At 41.4% G+C, this 22,901-nt stretch overlaps 1 protein-coding gene across 4 annotated transcripts; it reads left to right on the top strand.

Annotated features, from left to right (window-relative positions):
- The first annotated feature begins 1,150 nt into the window (after positions 1-1,150).
- On the top strand, positions 1,151-20,999 carry C6H5orf34 (chromosome 6 C5orf34 homolog). 4 transcript variants are annotated; one of them, XM_025179688.3, is made up of 14 exons: positions 1,151-1,824; positions 2,216-2,429; positions 3,123-3,212; positions 6,836-7,488; positions 8,326-8,427; positions 10,486-10,609; positions 12,261-12,352; positions 13,346-13,415; positions 13,899-14,069; positions 15,104-15,231; positions 16,844-16,924; positions 18,627-18,715; positions 18,841-18,930; positions 20,294-20,999. In XM_025179688.3, exons 2-14 carry the CDS (start codon positions 2,235-2,237, stop codon positions 20,482-20,484), a joined length of 2,076 nt encoding a protein of 691 aa, XP_025035473.2. In that variant the 5' UTR covers positions 1,151-1,824; positions 2,216-2,234; the 3' UTR covers positions 20,485-20,999. The 4 variants fall into 4 exon arrangements, with proteins under 4 accessions (XP_025035473.2, XP_014437260.2, XP_025035477.2 ...); XM_014581774.4 differs by having other exon boundaries at positions 1,152-1,824; positions 2,202-2,429; XM_014581772.4 differs by lacking the exon at positions 1,151-1,824 and adding an exon at positions 1,844-2,117 and having other exon boundaries at positions 2,202-2,429.
- The last annotated feature ends 1,902 nt before the right edge of the window (positions 21,000-22,901 follow it).

The raw sequence follows: 22,901 nt of genomic DNA on the forward strand, positions 1-22,901 counted from the left end.
GTGGGGGGAGGGGCAGACTGACCCACTCACCATGATACAATGGAGCTGATGAAAACAGGGGCAGGAGTGGGATGTTGTCCCTGAGCAGGAGCTGTGCTCCCTGGCCTTGGTGTAGGTCTGCTTGACCTTCCTGCGCACCTGTTCTTGTGTATGCATGTGTCCCTTCTGGCACAGGCTGTTGGCCATCTGAACATAGATGTCGGCATTCCTGTGCCTGGTGCAGAGATTCTGGAAATTTGCCTCCTGTCCCCAGATTTCAGTGAGATTCAGGATCTCTGCACCAGACCAGGATGCTATCCGGGGGTGAAAGAGGAGGGCATGAGTCCCCAGCTGGCTGCAGCTGTTCTGGCAGTCATGTGGGGGCTCATTTGGAGCACTGGGATCTGCCATGGTAGCAGTGAAGCCAGAGCAGGGTGCTGCTGTGTGGCATGATGCGAGCCGGGCTCCTGTCATGCCACAAACTGTTTGCCCTTTGACTGCACCTTTAAGGGCTGCAGGGGAAGGGGAACTATAGAGTTCTGATGAGTGTGGACAAAGTGGTTACCAGGGCACCTGTGAGAATCCCTGGAGGCCACTTCTTTTGTTACACATGCCCTATTTTGAAATAGCTATTTTAAAATAGGTGTTATTCCTCCTGAAATGAGGGTTATAGATTTTGTAATAAGCCCATTATTTCAAAATAATTTTGAAATAATGGGCTTGCTATGTAGACACACCTTGTTATTAATAACGCTGCAGTATAGACATTCTCTACGGTGCCACAGGACCACTAGTTGTTTTTACATGCATGGCAGGAAGAGCTCCTCCAGGAGGTGCTGGAGCCCAGCCACAACCCCACACTGCAAGCATGACAGCTCTGTGCTCTCAAGTCACTCATCTCAGCCCTAAGACAGAACATGCACTGCCTGGGCAAAGGAGCCTTCCCAAAAGAGGGGGGGGGGGGGGAAGAGGAGTTACTCACCTCCCCCCAGGCCCTGCCCCCAGCCAATCTGTAAGCCATTAGCTGGAGCAGAGAGCCCGCCCCCACGCACAGCTGGGGCAGGTGAAAACAGCCCCCTGCCCCTGGCAGATGGACAGTTTGTGACTCCCCACAGCTCACATGCTGCTCTGACCAGCAGCCAAGCCACAGGGGCAGCTGTGGGGAGCCAGTGCAGAGTCTTGGACCCTCCACCCGTCCTGGGCCTGGCGAGGAGCCGGAGTGCAGGGGGTGAACGGACCATGGCTGGAGGGGGGAGGAAGAGGGCTGCTCTCATTCCCCCCCCATGAGGGAAGTGGCTCCCTCAACTGCCGGTGGCCAGGCTCCTCCCGCGCTGCGCTCCACCTGGCCTCTGGGAGAGGAAGGCAGGGCCAAGGCAGACTAGACACGCTTGCCCCCACCGCAGCCCTGCTTTGCAGAGGCGCCCCGGAGGGTGCTGGGACAGTTGTACCGCGCGGCGCGCGAAGGCCCTGCCGCACGCGGCAAACCCCGCGCAGCCAGGCAGTGGCGCCCCCCCAGCCCGGCGCAGGCCCGCTCCCCACAGCCCCGCCCACCCCGCTCCGGATTGGCCCGCCGGCGCCGCTGCTCTAGCGGGAGATTCGAGGAGCTCAGGCGGGCTCCGTGCGATCCAGCTCCGGCCGCTCGGTCTGTGCTGGGGCCAGGGCTGGCCGCGGAGCTGCCGCCCTGGGGACAGTAGCGAAGCGCGCCCGAGCTCTGAGGCTGAAACCCGCGCGTAGGAAAGGGCGGTGGTTCCTGCTGCGCCCCGCGCCCGCACTGCCGAAAGGGCGCCGCCTGGGCTAGCTGCTGCCCCGGGGCGGTGGGCGCTACCTGCTGTTAATAACCCAGTGGTAAGCGTGGGGAAACACAAGCCCGTTCACTTAGCCTGCATTGAGGGCGTCAGCCCTGACCGCCCGCCCAATTGAAGTCTGGATATTTACTTTCCCGTAGTACTGGGGAGGTTTGCCGTGGCACATAGTAAATCTGTAAACGATGCTTTAATAACTGTGTCTATCCATATAACATGGAGCGCATGCCTTTGCCGTTCAGTCTATGCTGCTAAAAAAGTCAAAACTTGCTCCTCCACCCCGTGACGGGATAAATTGTTAGTTGTGGATGTAGGAATTGACAGTAAAGCTCTGGGGTAGGTATTCTTCTGTTTAATTTTTTGTATATGCATATTAAGAGGGTGAATTTTATGGTCTAAGTCTGTTGTCCTCTAATGTAGGCTTTCTTCGACAGTCATCTTCCTTTTACTGCAATGACGCCTGAAAGTCTCATGATCCTTTACGAGGATGACTCTGTAGAGGTGTACTATATGGATGGCTCCAGACTGTTGCTTTCTGCCTGTGGCTCTGAATTTCTTTTTGAAAAGGCACTTCCTGCCTCTGCCCATCCTCTGCAGCCAGCTGAAAGAATTCGCCAAAGGACTCAGTTTGTTATTAGTACCTACAGAGTACGTGAGTTAATTTATTTTTCTATGCTATCTCCAAATACAGCAAAAATAAAGGAGAAGTGCAGGTATGATAAGAAGGTATATTTTTATTTATTCCATTATAGCAGAAAACATATAAAAAGAATGTTCTAAAAAAGGTAGTTGAAATACTGAATGAACTGCCGGCGTTAGTAAATATTTCAGAGGGATAGCTGAGTTAGTTAGTAATAGCAAAAACTTAAAAACAACAAATAGTCTGGTAGCACTTTCAAGACTAACAAAATATGTAGATGATATCATGAGCTTTCGTGGGCACAGCCTGGTCATCTGAAGAAGTGGGCTGTGCCCACAAAAGCTCATGATACAATCTACATGTTTTGTTAAGTCTTGAAAGTGCTACCAGTCTATTTGTTGTTTTTTAGTAAATATTGTCAGCTAATGTGTATTTCTCAAAGCTTATTGTGGATGGACAATATTTCTGGCCTTTACTGTTCCTAAAGGCTGTGTAGCCATCTTAATATTCATTGGTAAGTCAGTGTCTTTCCTTTATAAAGAAATTGTGGTGGTATTGTTGTTTATCAATGTACAAATTAGGCTGGATTCTTAATTACTCTTTTCCGTCCTCAAAAAAAGAGGCGATATAAAGCAACTACTGAAATGTTCCCATTGTGTAGCCAGTTTTGTTTTAATATATGTCTCATACTTTTTCCTCAGGAACAACTACTACGAGCACTAGAGTTCCGGAACCAGTTTTGTACTTGCCTGTATTTACCTTCGAGTATCATACCTCCTGAAAGGAAAAATGTAAGTTTTTGCAAAATAAGCTTCAGTGAGAGTCAGATACTACAAAAATAAAGTAAAAGTTACTGTATGTGGGGATTTTTTTATTTCTGCAAAATGCAATTTGTTTGGTAAATTAGGTTTTAAGTTACACAAGAAAGGCCATACTGGGTCAGACCACTGCTCCATCTAGTCCACGAAGCCCAGTATTATGTCTTTCAACAGTGACCAATGCCAGATGCTTCAGATGAACAGAATGGGTAAAATCAAGTGCTCCATCTCCTTTTACCTGTTCTCAGCTTCTGGCAAACAGAGGTTAGAGACACTTCAGAGCATTGTTTGACATCACTGCCCGTCCTTGTTAACAGCTATGGATAGACCTGTCCTTCATGAACATACCTCGTTCTTTTTGAACCCTATTATTGTCTTGGCCTTCAAAACATCCTCTAACAAAGAGTTCCACAGGATGACTGTACGCTGTATGAAGAAACACTTCCTTTTGTTTACAGGCAGTCCCCGACTTACGTCCGCACTTACGAACGGGGCTTTCTCGCCCCGGAGGTCGAGGTGGCGGATTGCTGCCTGCGAGCTCCGGGGCGAGAGAGCCCCGTTCGTAAGCTGCTCCCGGTGCCCCTGGTCTGCTGGAGACCGTCTCCAGCAGACCAGGGGCACCAGGACTGAAGCCGCAGCAGCGGCGGGTTCCCGTGCTTCTGAGGCTTTGCCAGAGCAAAGCCTCAGAAGCGCGGGAACCCGCCGCTGCTGCGGCTTCAGTCCCGGTGCCCCTGGTCTGCTGGAGACGGTCCTCAGCAGACCAGGGGCACTGGGACTGAAGCCGCAGCTGCGGCGGGGTCCTGCGCCTCTGAGACTTTGCCAGAGCAAAGCCTCAGAGGCACGGCACCCCGCTGCCGCTGCAGCTCTGCTCTCCGTGTCCCTGGTCTGCTGGGGGGGGGGGGGGGGGGGGGCACAGCTAGTGTGTCGTCGTCCCCCAGCAGACCAGGCTTTTGTTGTGGACCCTGGAGCAGAGCAGCTGGGGCGCTGCCGATTGGTCCTGCAGCGCCGCTCTGGGCACTACTGGACCAACCCAGCAGCACCCCAGCTGCTCTGCCCCAGGTCCTGATTCAGCCACTGCTGGTCAGTTTCAGCAGTGGCTGAATCAGGACGCCTGGGGCAGAGCAGCTGGGGTGCTGCTGGGTTGGTCCAGTAGCGCCAAGGAGCGGTGCTACTGGAGCAACCCAGCAGCACCCCAGCTGCTCTGCCCCAGGCGTCCCCAAGTCAGCCGCTGCTGAAACTGACCAGCGCTGACTATAGGAAGCCCGAGGCAGAGTTGCTCTGCCCCAGGCTTCCTGGAATCAGTGCTGATCAGTTTCAGCAGCAGCTGACTTGGGGAAGCTTGGGGTTCTTAAGTTGAATCTGTATGTAAGTCAGAACTGGCGGTCAGTTTCAGCAGCAGCTGAATCTGGACGCCAGTTCCGACTTACATACAGATTCAACTTAAGAACAAACCTACAGTCCCTATCTTGTACGTAACCTGGGGACTGCCTGTATTTTAAACCTGTTGCCTATTCATTTCATTGGATGAGTCGTCGTTTTTTGTTACTAGGAGTAAATAACACACCTTTATTTAATTTCTCCACATCAATCATGATTTTATAGATATCTATCATATTCCCACATATAGTGGTCTCTTTTTCCAAGTTGAATTACACTATGAATTTAAATTTGCAAAAGGTTTGAAAACATATTTTAATCAAACTTAGATGAATAGATGGTAGGGATGTAAAAACCTAGTTAGTTGGTTAGTTAACTGGTTTAATTGTTATGTTTAACCAATTAAACAAGTGTGGAAAGGCTGGGCTGGTGTGGCCCCCTTGCCATGGGCGGAAGCTGCTCTGGCTGGGGTGGAGCGCCCCTGCCCACAATGTGCTCCATGGGGCTGGAGCAGCAGCGGAAGGTGCTCCAGCTCCCACCAGTTAACTGTAACCACTAAGCATCACCCAATAAGGGTGATGCTTACCGGTTAACTATTCACATCCCTCAGGATGGTCTCTATTGCTGAATAATAAAGATAATACTTTACGTTTGGGGTGGTTGGTTTTTTTTCAATTTACCAGTATGAGTAAAATCTAAAACTTGAAGTACACATTAGGATGTAAGCAACTAGTCAACTACCCGATAATCAAATGCTTATCGGGTAGTCGAGTAGGAACTTGACTAGTTGCTTTCCCCATTCCTTGCTGCCTCTATTAGAGAGAGGCAGCAAGGGGGGGGGAACATGAGGCAATGCTGGGGGGGAGGGCAGTTTAAAAGCTAGTGCCACCCCCAGCACTGTCTCCGTGTGGGACAGGAGAGGTAGGGTGCAGTGGGGAAATGGCATGAGCAGGGATTCAAACAGTCCCGCTGGCACCTGCAGCTCTTGTACGTTTCAGAGGAAGAGGCACAGGGGACTGCTTTGCTCCCTTCTGATGTGGTTCCGTCAGCCTCTTTCCCTTTGAAAGTACAAGAGCGGCCACTGCTCTTGTATATATCAAAGGGAGAGGCGCAGTGGGATAGTGAGCTCCCCCTCCTTATTGACTAATCAGGTAGTCAATGGAAATTCCATCGACTACTCGATAAGGTGATTAATCAAAATTTAAGATCCCTAGTACATATTCTATATTCATTTTGACCTGTACTCAGGGTTTGAGGTAGATACAGGATTTGTTTTACCTTTTAAGATGTTGGAAACTTTTTATTGTAATATTGTGTGCTTTTACCAAAATAAACAAATGATGGACACAGTGCGGAAAAGTTATACAAGAATGCAAACTGAAGCCATATCTTTACTTGGACTCAACTAGGTAATTGAATTGGGATTGATCTAAGGTCTGATTGAGAAACCTTTTTTGCAAATAGGTTTAACAGGGACCGTTTCAGGTACTTCTGAAATTTGATATTACAAAAGGTCTGAATTCATTATAATATTTTAAATTTTTCTTCAGGAACATTAAATGCATTTTCAAAAAAGAGATCCACAATACTCACTCACTTATAGGCGCTGCTCTGTCATTAGGCTTGGAAGGATAAGCTATTTTTTGTGTACAGCAAAATTAACATTTACCAACTAAAATAAACATATTTCTGTTGATCATTTAATTGGAATTTATGGCCAGGCAAAGTTTAAACAAGTGCCACTTGAAAACATATTGGAGTTTGATTTTTAAGGATAATTGCTTTGTATATTTTAGCATGTGATGATTAGCTTTAACTTTTTGACTCTCAATATCTACTGTTATTAAATAACTATTATCTGACCTCCCTTCCTGTAATTTTGCAAATAAAAAGGGGTCAAAATAAACTCTATCAATTTAAATTATTTTTTAAAGAATCAAATTCTGTCAAGACTACTCGTTGGCAATCTCAGCAAGCAAGGACAAAGATTAAATGACCACGAGCAAGTAACTAAATTACTCCTTTAGCACTGGGTAGTATCCTGGTAAACCAGGAAGAGGCACACTTGCGAAATGAAGTTAGGTATCTTGTCTTCTGTGCTATCCTATTTTATATATAAACAGAAACTTTCACTCTTCACCACTGTCATCTTTCATAAAAAAAAATGTAATTCACTTATAATATATTTTACTAACTTCTGTTCCTTTTCCTCTTTTTAGATTCTTCTCTCTGATATCTCAGAAGTTAGTTGGCCTAGCCCCAATGCCACTGATGCAATAATATGTATGGATAATGGCAGTGTAAAAATTTCATCCTTAGATGGTCATGCCTATCTCTGCATGTCAGAACTGCAGCAGGAGTTTACAGTGGAGTTTTTATGTAAAGTAAGCCACAAGTCTGCAGCGTCTTCACCGTTCTCTGAAAAAAATAGCAATCATCAGTGTGGAAAATCAAGCCAAAATTTTGTCTCAGAAATGTTTGTTAAACAGATGAGAATGGAGAATAAGAAAGAGGAACGTTGCTGTACTAAAAACAAATACGGGGAACTGGATAAAACAAAGGATTATTTAAGCCAAATAAAAGGACAAGATGAGGCTCCACTGTCTCTTACATGCTGTCCATCCGAATATGTGTGGGTTAGGCAGCGCTGGTCTGTTTCCTCATATCCAGAAGAATGGCAATACCCTTTGTCGTTGGCATTAATGTTCTATCAGTTGCACACTTATAATGCATGTAAAACAGGTGTGGAGAATAAATGCACTAGAAAGATAACTGCAGGATCGGATATTTTAAAGGAAAGTGAAAAATCAAAGACAGTTTCTCATTTGCGTGGAGCTTTGCCACTCAGCTGTAGTGCACCACACCTACACAGGTAACTGAGAAAATTTGTTTGCTTTTCTTCAATGTATTTTACAGTTCCCTAACAAATCAGCTAAATCAGATCTTCAGCAATGTACATTTAAAATGTTTTTCTTACAAACTTTATGAAATTTAGTATTCATAAGAGTAATAGTACATAGATCAGTATAACAAATTATAATAGTAACCTGAAGAAAAAATGCTATGCTGAAATATTTGGTATATTATAGAGAGAGAACCTCAACTTGGACAAGTATGCAAGTAAAAATAATGGGGATATTGGAAAAATATAACTTTTGAATTTGGGGAAAGTAATGCTTGGGAATTTTGCCAGTGTCAAGGATGCCTTTTTTTAAACTTTGTGTATTTTCAGAAAAAGGAGGATAAGATGTATGTATTTATATTTGTTTATAAAAGGACACATCCATTCTTGTTGTCAGTTCACCAAAAAAAAATCATATTTGATTTTAAGTAACTTGGTTCTACCTAAAGGGAGCTATATTTTGAAACTCCACTTAAATGGTAATAATTGAGCAGATTGAGTTTCCTTGAAACAGTTTGTAAGGGTGATAAAGTTTGAACACTCTCTCATGCACCAGTTTACTCTGAGACCTTTCATGGACTGAAGAGTAGGGTGGTTCTCAGTTCATCAATGTGCAGTTCCTGAGACTGTGCTGTTCCTGCTTCTTTAACTGAATTGAGTATTTATGTACATATTTTATAAAAAATTAAGCACATTGTATAAATTATACAAAGATTTTCCTGGTTTTATTGAAAAGTGCAAAAATACAAGTAATAATAATGCTAAACTTCAAACTTATCACAGTTTTTCTGTCTATCTTTTTCCCAGGTGGAGTTTCTGTAACTCTTTACTACAGAGGGAGCAAGATAGTGAATATAATTCACACCCTTTACTAATAAAAATTGTATGGTGCCAGGGTATTATTTACAGGTAAGAAACACATAACTTTGGTCACTTCTGGAAGCTTGTGCACTTTTGTGGATATTGGGAATTTGAAAATGTCATTCTATTTTACTTCCTGAGGAGTGAGTTTAAATTCTGGCTATGTTTATGCTGTGTTTTCAGGGTTAATTTACTCTGAAATAAAACTTCATAGACTGTGATTTGGCCATTGTATTAGCTTGGCAGTAACATTTCTCACTGTGTTGAAAAATGTTTTCGCCAGTCTTCTTTGTTTAATTTATCTGAATTTTTAAAAAAAGTGCGTCATAATTTCTTGTGCTTGAAAATTCTGAAATAAGTATATATTCTAGTGATGTAAAAGTCTAACTGGCTAAACAGTAAGCTGTTGCTTATTGGTTACCATTAATGGTTAAACTCTGCATGAGCTGGCAGCTCTGTGGTTAACCGTGTAATTGATAGAATTTTGATCGCTTACACGATTAATATTTTTATTCATTTTTTACATCCCCAATGTATTGCACAGATAAAGTTAGGACTCATAAATAAATAAGAGAACTGATTATATATTAGTATTGAGCACCTGTAGCTCTTATGGTTGTCAGTCAGAATTGAGTACGGCTTGTTTAGGACTAATTTCATGTAACAATGTTAATCTCAGTTTCTAAATTAATCTAGATTTAACAGTCAAAAGTTATATTTTTCCAAACTCTGTTATGGACAAACTATATACATGTATATGCAAATCACTTTAACAGATTATTTAAATGCTGCTTTCACATTTGCATTATAACTGTTCATCTGAAATGTTACTATTTAATACACTGAAATGAAAGACATTTCAACTGTGAAGAATGTAATACTATAGTGGGAAAGCAAATACTTTAAAGCTTCATTCTACTAAAGTCAAGATCATAAAAAATGCATCATGGCCTGTGAAATCTGGTCTCTCTTTCTCCCTCTCCTCCCAGAAATTTTTTGTGTGTTTACCTTATACTATACAGATTTCATATAGAGAACAGCATTTTTCAAGTTGGAGATCCTGACCTGAAAAAGAGTTTGAGGGGGATGGTGAAGTTATTTTAAAGGGAGGGGTGTCACGGTATTGTCACCCTTACTGCTTCACTGCCTTCATAGCTGGGCGGCTGAAGAGTGGTGACGACTGACTAACGGCCTAACTTTGCAGTCAGCAATACCGAAATAAGGGTCGCAATACCATCCATACTTCTGCACTGCTGCTGGTAGTAGCTCTGCCTTCAGCACTGGGCTCTTGGCCAGCAGCCACTGCTCTCCAGCTGCCCAGCTCCTCCTGCAAACCTCCTGCAATAACCTTTTGACATTCACATCCCCTTTGTGCACACAACTCCAATTTGAGTAAGGCCCCTACAATTACAACACATTACATATATGTTACAAGTGAAATTTCAGATTTGAATAGCTGAAATGAAATTTACAATTGTAAAATTCCTGTGACTGTGAAATTGACCAAAATGGACTGTGAATTTGGGCCCTACCAATACTATACCATAGCTGAGTAAAGCCTCCTGAACTTCAGTGGGGTTTTCGATGGGCATAGCGTACTGCCCATTCAAATTAAGTTGCAGGATTGGACTATAGTCATAGTTCACATAATGTTGTGTGATCTTGTAATGAAAAATCCTGTGTCATATCAAAATAACCATGCAAGGAAGAGGTGGCCATATAGCTAAGGTAAAATTGAATCTGAATTTCTTTGCCTTTTGGGGGTTTTAATCAGAACTTCCTCCTAATATGGAAACATACCCCCCACTCCTTCATCATTGTATATTTCACATCCAATGCCATTGGATAAATTATGTTTTTATGGGAGAGCCTTTTTTAAGTTTCTTATATTTAAATACCTATCTCCAATTTGTAAAAACATAATGCTAAGCTTCCCTTTTAAAAGGGAAAGTAAACAATAAGGATATTGTTTGGGGAAACAAGGAAATAACTTTTCATGTGGAGGCTTTAGTGAAAGGATTAGTAAATTACCCTCTTTTTTCCTTTAAATGGCAATACTCATAGTTTTTAACTTCTTTTGTACTTTTTTATCCTCTGATCTCTTAGGCTTAGCCATGATATTGCAAACTTTATAGAAATTTATCCTGGAGATGAATCAGTTTTCAAGTCAGAAGGAGCATTTTTGGGAAACTATTTCACACACCACTCAATTTGCAAAGAAACAAGACAGGTGGGAATCACGCTATTTAAAAATACCAAACTGTTTTATTACCTGATTACTTCTATAATACAAATAAGAGGCAGCATGGTACAGTGGATGTGACCTAGCAGGCCTGTATTCTACTTACTCTGGGACTGAACTACTAAACAAGTCACTTCACCTCTTTGTCTCTGTCCCTCTGACTCTTTCTTTTTTTTCTTATCTAGTTAATGTTCTTTAGGGCAGAGACTGGCTGAAGTGTTTGTACAATGGGCACAAAATGACTTGGGGATATCTCAATTTTAGCTAGTGCTGCCATAAAATAAATGTTTAAAAATATGGTAACAGCTAGGACCATCAAATCTGGTGTGTGGCTCCCTCTGATCATAACTTAAAGCAAAGTCAGGGTTTGGTTGAGGCAGGAAAATGGGATGTGCCTGGAATTTGATTATTTTCCATAATATGGAGAGGACTGATTCGAGGCACACAACACTGAAATCACCCCTGTGAATTCTGGGGACCGCTGTATTGCTGAGTGGCCACTGGGGGCAGCTGCACTAGGAAGGGAGTGGCAGGCTGGAGACAGGGTTCACCATCTTGCTAGCCACCAACTCAGGTAAGTGGCTCCCCTGGCCACAGTGTCTCCCCCATCCCTGCCAGCCACAGCATTGGGCAGTGGGGCTCAGGGGGAAACCCTGCAAACCCCACTGCAGTGGCCTCCAGCCTGCGTAGCACCTCCTCCCCCAGTCTGGGTCCACGGAGTGCCATTGGAAGGTGTCCACAGCCCCCTTGTCCCAGGGAACACGAGCAGGTGGCCTGTACCCCTGCCTGCAACGCCAGGTAAGTCAAAATGGTCACAAAGGAATGTTGCAAAGTGTTACTTGTTTGGGCTGTCGAAACCAGGATCTTAAAATGAGGGACTTGAAGAGCGTATGGATAACATGAACCTTTATGTTTACATCTTAGGAGTTGCTTAGGACCTTGCCCTGGAAATAGTTATGTTTTGGTTCCATCTTCTTCTTGGTCTGATCAGAATATCTTTCAGAATCAGAAAGCAGGAACTTACCATCACAGTTGGGCCATTCAAAATAGGGGCCTCAATCTTCAAAATGTTTCTATTCCATCAAAATGATCCAAATCAAAATAAGTTTCTAGATCCATCAAGGGAATATCACTTTGTTTTAAGGTTTTGGTGCTTTATCATGATGATTTTGTAATCTCGCCAGAACAAGATGTATTAGTTCAGTCTGTATGTATTTTCTTCGATTCTCTTCCCTGCTCCCTCTCAAAATTTTATTTAACATGCTTACAAAGTGAAATGTTTCTCCTACAATCTTTCAACCACTTTAGATATTTTAAGAATTTAAAGCAGGATAAGAGTCAACACAACAGGTCTCAAAACTGGTTCATTATTTGGATTAGCATCACCATGTACATGCGGGCAAAATCTGCCCTCTGATAAAAATATTCAGTTCCTGTTTAGTCTGTGCAAGTTCTGTGACTGTAGAATGTGGCTTAATGAACATGACTGCCCTTTAGCTTTGAAATTATATTCTTATTCATCCTTCAACACAATCATGCTGCTAAAACAGCATGGGTGAAGGGATCACCAAAACTTGATACCTTGCTAGCTCTTAAATACCACACCATCTATAAATAACTCTTCTACTTTATCTTCTAGAGAGAAGAAAAGATGTATTCAGCAAATAGTCTGCCTCCTGATATACCAGAAAGTCCATACTCTGTTTGTTCCATTATTACTCAGGCAATCAGGTGAACTATTTCTTTGTTTGATTTTTCGTTTATATTAAGAGAAATCTAGTTGAGGGGCAGCCAGAATATGGCCAGTCAAACATTTGGATGCAGTCTGCCACATTGTTTTGGGCCGCCAATGTCCTGCAGCCCAGTAGGACCATCAGGCAGGCTGCCTTCCATGGCTGCTCATGCCACTCCAAGTGACCAGCTGCTGAGGCTATGTGAATCTGTGTCACTGGGAGAGGGGCTCCGTGTGTGGTCCCCAACCCCAGCACAATCCTTGCAACTCCCATTAGCCAGGTATGTGGTGAAGCTCTCCCCCCTCCTCCTAAGGGGTGCATGGCACAGACTGCTCCAGCAGCTGATTGCTTTTTAATGGTGTGTGGGGCCACAGTAAGTAGAGTTACCTGAGAATCCCACTGAACTGCTGGCCAGGAGCCGCTTACTGTGGTAGGTGCCTCCTAGTCAGAGCCGGAACCTGGCACCCTATCCCATCCCTTGCTCCAACTCTCTGCCCCAGGTTACAACCCAAACACTCTGTACTCCTTCCTGCAGCTCTGCTCCAAGTCACAACCCCCTTCTGCACCCAAACTCCTTTCCAGACCCCACACCACCTCCTGTACCCCAGTCCCCTACCCGAGTTCCCTTCTACACTCAACCTCCATCCCAGACCCCACATCTCCTCCCTTAATCATAGAAGAATGCAGCCCTCAACTGCTTACCAAACGCTTGGTGTGGTCCCCCATCAAAAATGATTGCCCCACCCCTGCTTTACCCCTTCGGAAGGGCATTCAGTAACACAGACGACAAGATAAGGATTGTTATTTTATTCTAGTTAGACTTCAACTATAACTGTGAGTAAAAAATAAAGTAATTCATATCACTGGTACCAGAAGCATATATAAACCTAATGAAATACAGACCCTTAACAATAACTGTGTGAATGAATCTACATTAAGCATGCAGTGCAGCATGTTTTCTGCATATGAGATATGTATTTTTTCTTTCCAGAATTCTCCAGTATTGTTACAACACTAAACTTTCATTAACCCATAATTACAATATTTGCTGCTGGAGAATGGTATGTAACTGAAGACTTGTAAGTATGCCAACACTTTTACTATTAGCATGTGCTTAGTAGAGTTGATAGACAACAGCTTCTGGAAAAGGAAAGGTAGTGTTGAAATCACTAATACATTTGAAATTATTAATATTGTTATGGGAAACCACCAAACATTCATTTAACCATAAATTCCTTTTATTAAATCCAAAGGCCAAACATGCATAAAAATCTTCACTAATAAAGAAATTTACAATGTCTAAACAGTAACAACATTTATAAGCATTTTATAAAATCACTAGATGGGGGGAAGCTTGAACTCATTGAATGTCTGGGGATTGTCAGCAAGTCAGAGATAAGGACCAGGGCAGAGATGCAGGTTACTGATGTTCAGTAAAAAAGCTGTACTGAGAATCTGGGTACAAGTTAAATACTAGTAATGACATCACTTTATTTTAAATATAGTAACTTTTTTTTTTTTCTTGAATACTTGTTTCACATTAGATACCAGGGACAGATGGAAGAGAAATGCTGCCAGTACCGTTGCATGAAAGAGTTATTCCCAATGTAGGAAGACTTGTTGCATATTCAGATAATAAAGTGCACGCTCTATTTTGTGATGGGATGATCTTGAATATGGTTTGGGACTTCAGCTCTTGCTGTGGAAAAACACAGGTGATTCTCAGGAGCAGATAATCAGCTATTTTTATAATCTTCCCATCTGAAGGTGACATAAGTTGAATAAATGTGAAGTCTAGGGAGAGTTTTTATATTCGGTTCTGATATGCGCAAGAATCGTGCAGTTGGGAAACCTCTATATGCCCTAGGTTTATAAATCACACTGGTTCACTGTCACAAGCTGGTAAATGGATAATTCATATAGTTAAACATCTGACCTCTCTTCGTTTGCCACTGTCGATTATATTGTCAATATTATAACCAGAGGACTCCCAGAAAAGGTTTCTCTTTTAGCCTGTAATGACAACCCTTGTCTCATAATCATAACTAAGGAGAGGAGCGCTGCTACTTATAAGTTGCTATTATGTGCATTTTGTTGGAACTATTTATCCTTGAAATATATACTAAGTATACTGATAGTATGAGAGCATGTTCACTTTCTTTTTGTGAATTTGGAATGGGTGGTGGTGTCTCAGATGACCATTTCCTTACATAAAGTGTCAAAGTAAAAGGGTGGCGTATAACTTAATTTATATTTACAAATTATATAGCACTAGAAGATTTACCTGGAGTTGCTCTACCCCAGTGTTTCTCAAAGTAGTCCATGAAATCAGTGTTTGGGAATACTTTGCACTAGGAACTCCCAGTCAGAGTTTATTTTCTCTCTGCTCATGTCACTAGACAATACCTTAAATTAGGGGTCCCAACCCACAGTCTGAGAACCACAAAGTGGGTTGCCACCCCATTTTAATATCGTCTCTGGGGTTGAAGCCTGAGCCCCACTGCCGGGTGCCAAGGGCTTTGGCTTTGCCTCCTGCCCCAGGACAGCAGGGCTTGGTCAGGCTCAGGCTTTAGTCCCCCTTCTTGGGGTCATGTAGTGATTTTTGTTGTCAGAAGAGAGTTGCAGTGCAACGAAGTTTGAGAATCTGTCTTATATCCATAGCCAGATAAAAACATTTGTAGATATTTCTTTTTGAACAAGCATATGTAGTTGTGGTTACTTTAAGAATGCCTCTTTGATTCCATTGCAGAACAATGATGCTCTTTCCTCTGACTCTTCCAAGATAAATCAAGGTGCTATCACAGAATGGTGTAAAGTGCTTTCTCCTGATGGGGAACAGCAGCTAATTAAGATAAGCCATCCTGGACTGTATGAAAGGTATAACTGATGCATGGAATGAATTGATCAAATTAATAAATTCAGTATGAATCTTTTTTGTCAAGAAATGTAAATAGTTGAATGTATTTCTGTAAAATTAGACTATGGAAAAAGTTGTACCTCAGTAGCTAGCAAAGATTCAGACTACATAGCTCAGAGGTATAGCCAATTAGTTTGATAGGATTTTCACATATTAATTTAATCCCTTTCCTATCATTTTGAATAATAGCCAGGGCTCGACAAATCCACTTATCTACTCCCCTGTGGCGAGTAGATTTCAGCTGGTCACCCTGTTCACCGGCGGTTCGGCATGCGCAGTGCGGGTCTCGCGCATGCGCAGTGTGGGGCTGGCGAGTGATTTTTGCTGCAGTTTGTCGAGCCCTGATAGCTATTAGAAGGTGAAGCAAAGTCTGTCACCTGAGGGAAGCACTCGAGGGACTGTCAGGGATCTAAAGCTCAGTTTATCCTATAACTGAAACAGTATTTTTAGTGCTTTTTTGGCACAAATAATTTATCATAGGCCAAAGCGCTAGGGAGAGCATTTTTTCCTTTATTTGTATACCTAATAGTCTCTACTACCTATAGGAAGCAAAGAGGTTGCTTAACTTAAATTATCTACAAGTTATTTTTACAAATATTAACACAAAATTGACTAGGTAGCAATTTTGAAATTATTTTAATGTTAATTTTCTGTATCCCTTTCATACATTTCTTAAGGCCAAATGCTACTTGGCATGATTATACAAATAGTTAAATTGTAATTAGTGCAACTGCTGCTGTGAATATGTAAACAAGACAAGCAGCACTTCAGCCCTTAGTTTGCTCATTATCAGGAAGTTGTGTTAATGATGCAGTTAACAGTTTACTTTCTAAAATAAAACCCATGTCCTTATTCATTGCTTGTAAGGCACCTACTTAAGCCGGGGGTTCTCATAACAAACTTTTCGGTTTGTCTGCTAGTATACCAACTTTAGAAAAAGCAAATAAATATGCACGTATATGTGTCCAAATCTTATTAATTTATTTATGATGGGATTTTTTGTAGATTCAGTCATAAAAATAATGTGTAGTTGTCTCTTTTTTTTTTTTCCTGGACCTAAACAGAATAGAAACACAAATAAGGTGCTTTGCATGTAGTTTGGTATACTTTTTTGGTTGCTGGTTGTTGTTTTTCAAACTTACTGGCTACTAAGTCTGTTTCTGTGAAAAGTAATATTTGTACATTGGTTAGTATCACCTTTCACAGCAATAGATCTGTTGGGAGGGGGTTTTGTGGAAAAGATGGAATGGGGGCAGAAAGGGGCAGAGCGGGAGTAGAAAGAGGTGGGACAGGGTTTTGCAGGGATAGGGCTTGGGGAAAGAGGTGGAGTGGAGACAGGAAGAGGCAGAGATAGTCCTGGAGCTGAGGGGGGGATGGACCTGATGAAGGGTTACTTGTTTTGCTCCTTTATTGAATTCACATAAGAATATCTTGGAGATTAGCTTTATTCTGTTCTACCCTGACTCTAGATTTACTCTTTAAAGCTGTCAACTTTCTGGTTGATTTAACTAAGGTATATTTGTCTGATCTAAATGATTGTTGTCTTTTTTATGAATTATCTTATTAATACAGGTACATCAGAACAGTTATAGCATGGTGCAGAAGTTTGAATGATGATGAGGGAGATACTCTATCTGAAACCGAGAGAAACTGGTACTCATCATATATAACTTGCTATTAAGAATATAGAAAGAAACCAGCAATGTTTTAAACCTTAAATATGACACACCATACTACTTAAATTTAAACCCACTTATTTTGTGTGACCCCCCCCACATCATTTTATCTTACAGACTAGGGATGTAAGCGAGTAGTCGACTATCTGATAAGTAAATGCTTATTGAATAGTCGACTAGTCACTTGCCTGTGCCCCAGCTGCCTCAAAGAGGAAGCAAGGGCAGAGGGGGAGCAGGATCCCATGCTGGGTGGAGCCAGCTTAAAAGCCAGTCCCCCCTCCAGCATTGCCTCCATGGGGAGAAGGGGTAGGGGTGCAGCAGGGAACTGGCGGTGCTTCCGCCTTTAAAATGTAACAAGAACAGGGTTCTTGCTACATTTCAAAGGCGGAGGTACCCTTATCAACTAATCAAATAGTTGATGCCAATTACATCAACTATTTGATTAGTTGATTAATCTACATTTAACATCCTTATTTTAGACCATTCAGGAAGCTTGTGTTTAAACAGAGGCTTGTTTCCTCATAACTATTTTCTGTTTCTGCACTGAAGCTATAATGCTGAAGCTTTTGCCAATGCAGAAAAAAATATTAAATAGTGATTTGATTTTGTTTCAAAAAGAGAAAGTGGGCTTTGAGAGAATCATCCTTATTAAAAAAAAAATACTTCCATAACTGCATAAGGAATCCAGAAAATTGTAGTCCATCTATACTCTTTCCCCTCCTCCCCCTAAATATATGCTTGCTTATGACAATCTACTTCTATAAAGATCTTACAGTCAGAACAGCAAAGTCTTTCACATTTTAAATTCTGTGTACTCCCCATTTTTGGAAGTACTCAGCATAATAAGCACTAAGAATACTGATTGTTTAGTTTGAAGCATGGATGACAGTTTTGTACCCTTCCTGCTGCTAAAATGTTTAATAGCTCCTGTTCTAACACAAGAGCACATCTTGTGCTCCTACAGAATCTGTAACAGTAAAGGGTTTACTTAATCACAATTCTGTCTGATGTATTTTTATAAACTGCTATTACAAATAACTTCTAAAATTCTCAGATATTTAAAATCTTTTGTTGTGTACTTTCTGCATGTCACAGAATTTTATATAAACCATGTATATACAGTTTTCCCAGTATGTATGATTTTTAAACAGTGATAAGAAGAGACAAATATAATTTTTTAAAAAATAGGGAAATATGATCACAACCCCACAGTAATTGGCAAGGATTTTAGGGACAGCTGCAGTACTTTGAAAGTTCTTCCAACTTAAATTAACTAGAGTTAAATTATCTAAATTTCTGTGTCTTTTAAAATTTATTTTGTGTGTGTGTATACACATACACACACTATTCCTTAGCACTCTTCAAGCATAATTTAAGAATATAGGTACACAAACATAATTTGATCGAAAAAACTCAATAAAATTGGTCGAGGGAGAATATTCTCAAAGTAGAACCCTCAGCCTTCAAACAATTGTATATTCAACCTTTTAAGATCAGCATTTCCATTGACCTTAAAAATAAGAAGTGGGGGAAGAGGCAAGAGCAAATCATTATTTTATTTGTACAAGTCATTAGTAAAATTGCAAAAGGAAATAAAATAAGGGCAAAAATACAATTGACAAACTTTTCATTATCTATCTGCTCCCACTAAAATAAGTACATTTTTAATCTTCTTACAGGTCTGTTGTTGCTGAACTTGAGAAAATACAAAGATTTAACTGTATCCTTTCAACAAATATTTCTTTAACATATTTTGAATATATATATGGTAATATATTGGATAATGTTTAATGACCCTGTGTCCCTTTATTCCTTTTATTAGATAAGTCTCTCCTTTCAACAGTTACTATTTAAAAAAAAAAAAAAAAAGTTTCTTCCTGTTATTTATTCTAGGAATGCTTTCCATGCACACCACTGAAAACTCCAGAAAACTACACACAAATCCTCAGAAGAAAATAGCTCTATTGTTCAATCTTCTTTATTGTATCTTTTCATTAAGTGCCCCGGGTGTGTCTAATACAGCACCTTAAACTCGAAATAAAATATGCAACTTATGTAGCTCAAATTGACACTCTTATTTTGATTCTATTTTGAAATACCTTATTTTGAAATTTGGCACAGCTATACAGTAAGGATGTTAAATAGTGACTAATTGATTCAATTAGTTGATAGGGCGATTCCACCTTTGAAGTGTAGTAACAGCCCTAAAGGGCTGTTGCTGCACTTCAAAGGTGAAAGTGCTGCATGGAGCCCAGGATAAGTTGGGGACTCCAGCTGATTCTGAGCTTCACGTAGCGCTGCCACTTTAAAACGCTGTGTGCAGCCTGATGCTGGGCTCCTCGTGGCATTTCAAAGTAGCAGTGCCACATGGAGTCCGGGATCAGCAGGGAAGTCCCCAGCTGATCCTGGGCTCCATGCAGCGCTGACACTTTGAAACGCCATGTGCAGCCTGGGGACATCTCAGCTGGCCCCAGGCTGCACATGGCGTTTCAAAGTGGAAGCGCCGTATGGAGCCTGGTGTCTGGCCGCAGTCTCAAGCGGCGCTGCCTCTTTAAAGTGCCCCTTCTCTTCTCCCATCTTGCTGCCTCTTTCTGATACAGGCACCAAGGATTGGGGAGGGAGTGACTAGTCAACTATCCGATAAGCATTTGCTTATCAAATAGTTGACTAGTCCTTCACATCCCTACTACACAGCACTAAATTTTGAAATAATGTCCTATTTCGAGACACCCTCATTCCACGAGGGTTAAGGGATAACAGGGATGCCGAAATAGTGCACCCGTTATTTTGGAAAATATTTCAAAATAACAGGTGGCTTGTTAAAATGCAGGGCAGCTATTTCAGGATACTTCCAGTATCCCAAAATAGCCACGCAGTGTAGACATACACTGTCAAAAGAGGTGATGAATGTGTCTTTTGGGCATATATTTGGGATAGATAATGAAGTTATCAAGTGTCTCAGCTTTGCTCCAGTGTTTAGCCTCCTGCAAAACAACTGTTATTACATATACTCAGAATAATATATAATTGTCCCTAAATCTACTTCAAAAGCTTGTTAATAGGCAATATCAATTTCTTTACACTGCACAATCTGGCATCTCCCATGGTGGCTTCTCTTCTAAATACAGTTTCTGATGTATAAAGAAAAATTCATTTAACATAAAGATTTGATTGAAATAAGATGTAGAAATTTTAAAGAGCTTTCATTTATTTGATTCCATAGCTGTATTTATTAGTTAAAGTATGCAATGGATAAAACAATGGTTAAAATATTTTAAAAGCATTTCTTTCATTGTTAGAAGGGAGACAAAACAGTTTGAAGCTTCCTTAACCAACCAACTGCTAGTTTTACTGGAGAACAGCAATGTTCCAAACAAGACACCGGCTATGAAAAATAATCCGTCTCATATTACCGATAGACAGCCAGAAAACAGTTTGTCAGAGGATATGAGTAAAAGGAGTATATCAGAGGCTTTAGAAAAAACTTCAAAAGTTATCCAAGATATTGAATCTCTCCTGGCCTCCTCTGGGAAGTGACACTTGAACAAGTACTTGAAAGCCAGGCATTATTTAAAATATTTATGGGCTCTATTCTGTAGTCTTGTGTATCAGTGGGATTTGTGGGTGAGCAAGGAACTAAAGAGTTGGATGCTGATACTTTTTGCTCCAAATAAATGACTTTGACCTACTGTAACAAGAGAATGCTAACATGCCACCGAGATATAGGCCAGAACAGAAATTATATATATTTATCTAGTCTTGTTCTATTTACAGGTAGAGATTGAGTAACAGTGCCTTCTTTAATAGAAATTTAAAATGGTAGTGCATGTTTGTAAATTCCAGTGTATGTGACTTTTATACGGAACTGTTTTAACCAATTGAGTTACTAGTAAATAACTGACAAAGATCATATGGTTAAGCAATTTTTAAATTTGAAAATGTTTGTTTTATTTAACAGATCAAAGGACTATTCAATATGAACCCTGAATTATTTTTGCTCTGATATTTTTTTATTGTAAAATAGATTAAAAAAACCACTTTATTCTCTAAAAGTTTTACTAACCCTTATTTTTCAGTTAATTACTGTTCCCTTGTAGTGTCTTCCCAAAACTCCACAGCTGCCTGCCATAGTCTGGTGAAAATGAGTGTGGGTGTGAGTATGAGGGGGGGATGGTGTGGGTAAGGGTTGGGGCCAGATCATGGGGAATGGTGCTTTGGTTTTCTGCGACTAAGGCAGCCTATACAAATCCATTGACAGCTGTGGCTTATTTTTATGGATGCAGAAATGAAGTTTCTATCTAAAATCCTGCAAATTTGTGGATATCCACATCTTCAGATGTGGATATCTACAAATCATTTTTGCAGGTGCGGATACCAGTTTTGAGTCCGCACAGGGTTCTACCTGTGCAGAACAGTGTAGCAACACAACCTTGAACTTCTGGTAGAATAGTGATTGAAATGTAGCCGTGTTAGTCTGCTGTAACAAACAAAAAACAGGACTATGTAGCACTTTAAAGACTAACAAGATGGTTTATTAGGTGATGAGCTTTCGTGGGCCAGACCCACTTCCTCAGTTCAAATAGTGGAAGAAAATTGTCACTACCATATATACCAAAGGATACAATTAAAAAAAATGAAACATATGAAAAGGACAAATCAAATTTCAGAACAGAAAGGGGGTAGAGGGGAGAGGTAACCATCTTGTTAGTCTTTAAAGTGCTGCATAGTCCTGTTTTTTGTTTGAACTTCTGGCTGCAAGCTGGCTGGGGCAGCTGGCAGAGTGGTTTACAGCCTCTTCCCTAGTTGGTGCTTATTTATCTAGGGAAAGTTTTACAAGTGACCGCTGCTTATGGGGCTGGCTGCAGGTATCACTTGGACGGCTGCTCAGGCCACAGGCTGGTGGTATGTAGAAATTCACTACCTTGTAGGAATGTGCTACTGCTAGCACTTTCTCATTTGTACTATCATAAGGAAATAGTCCTGTAAGAAACTGCTACCAGAAGTAGCACAATCTTACAGGGAACAGTTCCATACATTTCTGTGTATAGAACTGCTCCGTGTAGAAATGTGCTACTGGTGGCAGTTTCTGATCCTCAGCAGTAAGGAACTACTCCTGTAAGGAACTGCTACTGGAAGTATACCACAGTAAAAATAAAAGGTAGCATGTACTATAAGAGAGTTACAGAAAGAATTGCTATTACCGTATATACTCGAGTATAAGCCGACCCGAATATAAGCCGAGGCACCTAATTTTACCACAAAGAACTGGGAAAAAATATTGACTCGAGTATAAGCCTAGGGTAGGAAATGAGGCAGCTACTGGTAAATGTAAAAAATGAAGATAGATACCAATAAAATTACATGAATATTTATTTCAAAGAAAAACAATAACCTAGCTCTGTAAGTGGAAAAGGGGGTCAACAAAAACAATATGGTATCAAAAATACCGTAACTTTAAAAGTACAACAACCTTAGCTCAATCAGCAACCAAGCTCAATCAGCTCCCCATAGCTCTTTTCCTCAGGTGTCCCGGCTTCCTAGCTGTTTTTGTGTTTTTAGCTGAGGGAAACTTGCAGATGGCAACTCCCTCTGCACATATACCATTCCCCCGACACAGAGGATAAAATATTTCCACAATCCCTGGGCAGATCCTGCTTTCCATAAGGATTTTATCCTTTCCATTCAGGCCCCTTACCTTATCTCTTCTCTTCAGCCTGCGCCGAGCCGCGCTTCTGCCTCCGGACCCGCCCCCTGCCCACAGCACAGTGACAAGCCAATCACTGGCAGTCACTGTGCAGCCAACAAGCCTATGTATGTGCACTGTTCATCGCACATACATAGAGCTTTCAGACCTCAGAAATTGACACGAGATACTTTGATGATGAATTTACAGCACAGTCCATAACAATAACACCTCCTGACAGATACGACAACCTGGATGCCTTAGAACCTGA

This window comes from Pelodiscus sinensis, chromosome 6 (genome assembly GCF_052426305.1).
Source record: "Pelodiscus sinensis isolate ZL-2025 chromosome 6, ASM5242630v1, whole genome shotgun sequence".
Classification (NCBI taxonomy): Eukaryota; Metazoa; Chordata; order Testudines; family Trionychidae; genus Pelodiscus; species Pelodiscus sinensis.

Excerpts from the sequence above, each read along its gene's own strand:
- C6H5orf34 (XM_025179688.3), top strand. The coding sequence starts at position 2,235 with ATGACGCCTGAAAGTCTCATGATCCTTTACGAGGATGACTCTGTAGAG. Across the intron at positions 7,489-8,325 it reads AGTGCACCACACCTACACAG|GTGGAGTTTCTGTAACTCTT; the intron begins GTAACTGAGAAA and ends TCTTTTTCCCAG. Across the intron at positions 16,925-18,626 it reads TCTGAAACCGAGAGAAACTG|GTCTGTTGTTGCTGAACTTG; the intron begins GTACTCATCATA and ends ATCTTCTTACAG.